The following is a 6,000-nucleotide window of genomic DNA, read 5'->3' as shown; positions in this document are numbered from 1 at the left end:
CCTTCTGCCTTCTCCCTCCTACAGAGGCTCTCTGCCCTCTGATCTAAGTAACTCCCCTGCCGCGTCCTAGCTAACAGGGCAGGGATGTCCCGAGAAGGTAGACCCCATTGATTGAGGGCCGTGAAGTCATGTTAGCAGGGGTGGTGCCACTTTGTCCTGTTCCATAGAGGTCTTTTTCATTTCAAGAGACTTGGAATCTTAAAAATACTTTTATTCTTTATGTTAACGATTTCATGAGGTATATTTGGAAATAGTGTCTCTCCGGTAGTGCTGATTAACTCAGCACGATACAGCAGGCACTCCGACCCCTGGAGGCTAGGCCTATGTGTTCCTGCTTGGTCCAGCTGTGACTGGACACAACGTGACTGCTTCAGTTCTGAACTGACAAGATGGATGTCTGGATGCCAGCTTCATAACCACGAACGAAACAAATCAAATTAAATGTGCATTCTTCAAAAAACCTGACCGGTACTCCTTAAAACTGTCAAAATCACCAAGGACAAGAAAAAACTGAGAAACTATCACAGTCAAGATTAGCCTAAGAAGACATAATGAGTGAATGCGACATAACGTCCTTGACAGGATGCTGGAACAGAAAAGGGGCCTTGGGGGAAACTGGTGAAATAAAAAAATACAGGGCAGTCCCGGTGGCGCAGCAGTTTGGCGCTGCCTGCAGCCTCGGGTGTGATCCTGGAGACCCGGGATCGGGATCGAGTCCCACGTCGGGCTCCCTGCGTGGAGCCTGCTTCTCCCTCTGCCTGTGTCTCTGTCGGTCTCTCATGAATAAATAGATAAAATTCAAAAAAAAATTTTTAAGATTTATTTATTCATGATAGACACACAGAAGGGGCAGAGACACAGGCAGAGGGAGAAGCAGGCCCCATGCACCGGGAGCCCGACGCGGGACTCGATCCCGGGTCTCCAGGATCGCGCCCCGGGCCAAAGGCAGGCGCCAAACCGCTGCGCCACCCAGGGATCCCCCTAAAGTAAAATGTTTTGTTTTTAAGCAGGAACTGCGTGTCTCTCATGAATAAGTAAAATCTTTAAAAATATATTTAAAAATAAAAAAACAAACAGGAACTGCAACCGAGCCTTCTCAGAGCTGTGACAAATGAGTGAAAAGTGTACAGGCCAAGCGCGGGCCGCAGTACTTAGCACGCAGGTGTCAGGCGGCATTACCGTAATTCTAGGTAAAGTGCAGGAGGCAAACTCAGACCCTGGGGAATTTTGAGCAGGGGGAGGGGTAACCGCGTGCAGACCCCTCCCCGCCCCCGCCCCCAGCCCCCAGCGGGCACGTGACCAGCGGGTCGGGCGCGCGTGCACGCCACCTGCACGCACACGCCGTAGGGGGCGGGGCGCCCCGGGACGCCGGCGTGGGGCGTGGCCGGGCTCCGTTCCCACACCCGCGGCGGCCCCCGGAAGCGGTGCGTACGGGATGCCGCGGCCCGGAAGGCGCGCCTGGCGGGATCCGGTGGGCCTCCCCGGCCGGGGTGGCCGCCCCTTGTTGCTAGACGACGCGAACTAGCCTGCGTCACTTCCTCGGCGCGCCGCCTGCCCGCGCCTCGGCCGGAACCCGGGGGTCCGGAGCCGGGGTGGACTGGTTGTCCGAAGTCCAGGACCGGAGCCAGCTGGGCAGCTGCATCCGAGGCCACGCCACCTGCGGGGAAGAACCTGAACTGGGGTAGGAAGATGGCGGCAGACAAGCCTGCAGGTGAGGCGCCCGCGGCCGGCTGCTGATGCGGGTGGGACCCCCGGGGTGGGTTGGCCCTGGCGCGGAGTCGGCGGGACCCCAGGGCGACTTTCGTTTGGAGGTGCGCCCTCGCCCAGCCGTCCAGGTGTGAGCCTTTCACCCCAGATCCGAGGGGCTTTTCCTTAAGTGCAGTATGAAGCCGCTAGCGATCGCCTTTGCCCGCCCCGGTCTGCAGCACGTCTGACTTAAACTTACCCAGCCGCTTCACAGGCTTTCCGGCGCTCCAGTGGGGAAGCGAGCGGAACGTGGGAGGTTCACGGGGGGCCCGAGCTCGCAGCTGCCTGTGTGGGACTCGCTCGCACCCAGGATGGGACTCGCACGGGCTCCTCGGCCGCACGGGACCCTGCCTGTGGTCAGCGACGGCCTGTGAAGTCAGCTTTGTGAAGACTGCCTGACTGTTCCGGTAGACCTGAGATCAGCGCGTCTCTCGTCGTTGCGTGCTCTCGAATGTCTTGCGTTGACAGCCCATTTCCTCCTAGTTCCTCACGGTCAGTTAATCTGATCTCGATTATTTCCTTCACGGATTACTTACTGGCCCATTCCTAGAATCTTCTCCGTTACGTGATGTACAGTTCTTTCCTGCCTGCCTCGGGGACGGTCTGCCTACGGTGTCCTGTAAAGAAATTAATGTTCTCGGTGGCATCTCAAGTTGGGAGAACTTAACTGGGATTGACTGGGATGTTGGGAGAACTTAACCGACAGATCTTACAAGTGGTCAACACTTAGACTTTTTACAGTAAGATTTTAAAGAAAGGAGAGTCTCAATAATACTCTGTAGATTTTGATCTCGATAACTGACAGATGGACTTGGTTTGAAATGAAAGTGAGCTAGTCCTAAGATAGGTGCAGATGAATGAGATTGTCGAAAGATCTCATCAGTAATCCGAGAAGAAAAGCAATAGAGAAAAGGCTTACAAAGCGATGATGATGGAGTATGCTACAGAATTTTAGGTAGGCTGGTCACAGAAAGCCTCTGCTGAGGTGCTGCTGTCTGAGCAGATACCGCACGAAGTGAAGGAGTGAGCCGTATGGAATGGGGTGGAATGGATAAGGAGAATGTTCCAGGTAGGAAATAAGCATGACTTGTCCAAGGCTGGATCAAGGGGACCCACATCTTCCTAACTCAAGGCAGTGTCTCTGTTTCCCCAGGTTTACTTAACCATATCATTGCACTTGCCTGGAATAACCTTTTTAGGCCGAAAGCCCTTCTAGTTTTCAAGTCCTACCTGTCCAAGAGCATTCTTCTACCTGTTGATTCACTCAAAGATTGAGTACCAGGCACTGCCTTGGATGTGGAAGAATTGGATATGACACACTCCCTGCCTTTGAGGACCAACTGCTCGGTCTGTGAGAGACAGACCTATCATCGTGGCACATCCATTGGTAGTACATATGTAATATTGCCATGTAACGTAGCTATCTAATACGTGTAGTGGAGGAACAAGGTCCAGAGTTATTTGGGGCTGTGTCTTTGGTTGAAGTTTATTGGCCATATTGTAGGAAACTTCTTAACTAGGTAATGTTACATTTGTGTTAAGTAGATGACTGTTTAATGTGGCTCCCTTGAATCTCTCCTGTCCATCCCCATTTCACCTGCTGTGATTCTAGCCTTTATCTCTTTTTTTTTTTTTAATTTTTATTTATTTATGATAGTTACACAGAGAGAGAGAGGGGCAGAGACACAGGCAGAGGGAGAAGCAGGCTCCATGCACCGGGAGCCCGACGTGGGATTCGATCCCGGGTCTCCAGGATCGCGCCCTGGGCCAAAGGCAGGCGCCAAACCGCCGCGCCACCCAGGGATCCCTCTAGCCTTTATCTCTTAATGTGGTCTGTTTCACATTAAGCAGCTTTCTGACTGCTGTTTGGTTCTCTTCCTATCCAGCCCATTTTTTTTCACTGCTGTCTTTTTATTTCTAAAACACTAATTGGAACATACCATTCCCGTGCCTATAAACTTCCTAAGATTGTACCATCTTGTGTGCCTCAAATCCTCACTCCTAAATGCTATTTGTGAAACTTCTTGGTCTGTTTCCGGCTGATGTTTCTATATCGACACACCTAGCTCTTCACACCAGAAATGACTCTCTTCAAAAGCATTGTGTACTTTTGAGCTGCTAAGTAGTAATGCTCTCCTTTCTCTTTTCTATCTGGTAAACACTCTCCTCGAAGTCTGTTTATATGCTGCTTCATCTCTGAGCTCCTGGGCTCAGTTCCCTGTCATGGAGGGTATTGTGTGCTTATTCTTAATTAGGTAAGAAAGTGAGTGATCACCGTGTGGGAGGGGTAGATTTAAGTGCAACAGGACTTGTTGTTAATAGCACTCATGTTGTGCTATTAATTTATTCAGTAAATATTTACCCGTGGCCTGCTTTGCCAGGCACTAACAATCTCTTTAGTAATGAATCTTATGGTATGAAACACAGATTAACATGTAAACAGGGGGTACCTGGATGGCCCAGGTCGTGATCCCAGGGTCTTGGGATTGAGTCCTGCATCAGGCTTTCTGCAGGGAGCCTGCTTCTCCCTCTGCCTATGTCTCTGCCTCTCTCTGTCTCTCATGAATAAATAAATAAAATCTCTGAAAACAAACAAACAAACAGGGACGCTTATGATCAAGACCTGAGCTGAAATCAAGAGTCAGACACTTGGGGCACCTGGGTGGCTCAGTTGGTTAAGTGGTTTCTTGATTTCCTCTCAGGTCATGATTTCAGGGTCGTGAGATCAAGCCCCATGTGGGGTTCTATGCTCAGCAGGGCGTCTCCTTGAGATTCTCCCTTTGCCCCTCTCTCCTACACACACACACTCTCTCTCTCTCTCTTTCTCTCTCATAAATATATAAATGAGTGAGATGCTTAACCAGCTGAGCCAGCCAGGTGCCCCTTGGTTAAATTTTAAGACCTTTTAAGCCTCAGCTTTCCTCTGTGTAGAACAAGAATGATAACAGTATCTATGTCTCAGCATTAGTAAAGGATTAAAATGACATAATGTCAGGCCCTAATTTTTTTTAAATGTAGGATAATATTAACTTTGGCATAAGTGGTAGGATGGTGAGGAGAGGCAGATAGGAGAAATGTTTAAGGAGTGAAACTGGCAGAATTTGTGACTGGGTGTAGTAGGTGAGCAGAAAAACTTGTTCCTTAGGAAAGGTTCTTAGTTGAACCTCAGTTTCTTCATTTGTAAGATGGGCATCCTAACAGTTTTCTGACTTTTTTTTTTTTTTTAATTTTATTTGTAAGTAACCTCTACACCTGATGTGGGGCTCAAACTTAACAACCCCGAGACCAAGAGTTGTACGCACTACCATCTGGGCCAGCCTAATTTACTAATAGCTTTTTTTTTAAGCTTTATTTTCAAGGGGATCCCTGGGTGGCTCAGAGGTTTAGTGCCTGCCTTCAACTCAGGGCCTGATCCTGGAGTCCCAGGATCCAGTCCCACATCAGGCTCCCTGCATGGAGCCTGCTTCTCCCTCTGCCCGTGTCTCTGCCTCTCTCTGATGAATAAACAAATAAAACCTTAAAAAAAAAGTTTTATTTTCAAGATTTTATTTATTTAAGAGAAAGAGGGAGAAAGAATCTGAAGCAGACTCTGCATGGAGCATGACATGGGGCTCAATCCTACAACTGCAAGATCATGACCTGAGCTGAAACTGAGAGTTGGATGTTCAACCAGCTGGGCCACTTAGGTGCCCCCAGTAGCATCTTAATTTATTTACCTCATAGAGTTGTAGCTTGGGTGTATCAACCGAGGTAAAGTGTATGTTTTAGCTCATCTCCTCTGAGAAGCAGAGCCCAGGTAAAGTGCTTTTTATTTGAAAGGTACAAAGGCACAGTAGAAGTGAGAGAGAGAAGAAAGGAAGGTGCAGTATATTACATACCTGGCTCCTGTTTCACCTTGAGCCAAGAGGCAGAGCAGGTCACTTGCATAAGCGATTTTTCTGAAAGGGTTTCAAGGAGAAACTACTTCAGAATAGTCCATATGAGAGAGAAAAAAGGGATAATTTATCTGTCCAGTTTCCTCCCATTCCCTGTTTCCAATTGGTAAAGACTCCATGAGTAACAAAGTAACCTGTGTTTCTGGATTGTGTGGCTTCTCAGTGACTGATCTACCAGCAGTTCTCACACCCTGATTTGTATTTCAGTCAAATTGTAGAGGAGGGGTTGATGGGAGACCAACCAATGACAAAGATCAAAGGGGCAGTGGGAGATTAACAAGGTCTGTGTCCCTATATAACTATAAAAGTAACCTGAAAC

At 48.9% G+C, this 6,000-nt stretch overlaps 1 protein-coding gene across 4 annotated transcripts in view; it reads left to right on the top strand.

Annotated features, from left to right (window-relative positions):
• The first annotated feature begins 1,409 nt into the window (after nt 1–1,409).
• CNOT10 (CCR4-NOT transcription complex subunit 10) overlaps nt 1,410–6,000 on the top strand; it is a 72,546-nt gene continuing 67,955 nt past the window's right edge. For 3 of the 4 annotated variants that reach the window (XM_055321376.1, XM_055321375.1, XM_055321377.1), the window contains exon 1: nt 1,410–1,711. In XM_055321376.1, the coding sequence (XP_055177351.1) occupies nt 1,690–1,711 (22 nt within the window). In that variant the 5' untranslated portion in view covers nt 1,410–1,689. The remainder of the gene's footprint in view (nt 1,712–6,000) is intronic. The other variant, XM_055321378.1, reaches the window with a different exon arrangement.

Source organism: Nyctereutes procyonoides, unplaced genomic scaffold, assembly GCF_905146905.1.
Source record: "Nyctereutes procyonoides isolate TBG_1078 unplaced genomic scaffold, NYPRO_anot_genome, whole genome shotgun sequence".
NCBI classification, from domain to species: Eukaryota; Metazoa; Chordata; class Mammalia; order Carnivora; family Canidae; genus Nyctereutes; species Nyctereutes procyonoides.
Note: the sequence above shows the minus strand (reverse complement) of the source record. Positions and strands in the feature narration are given on the sequence as shown.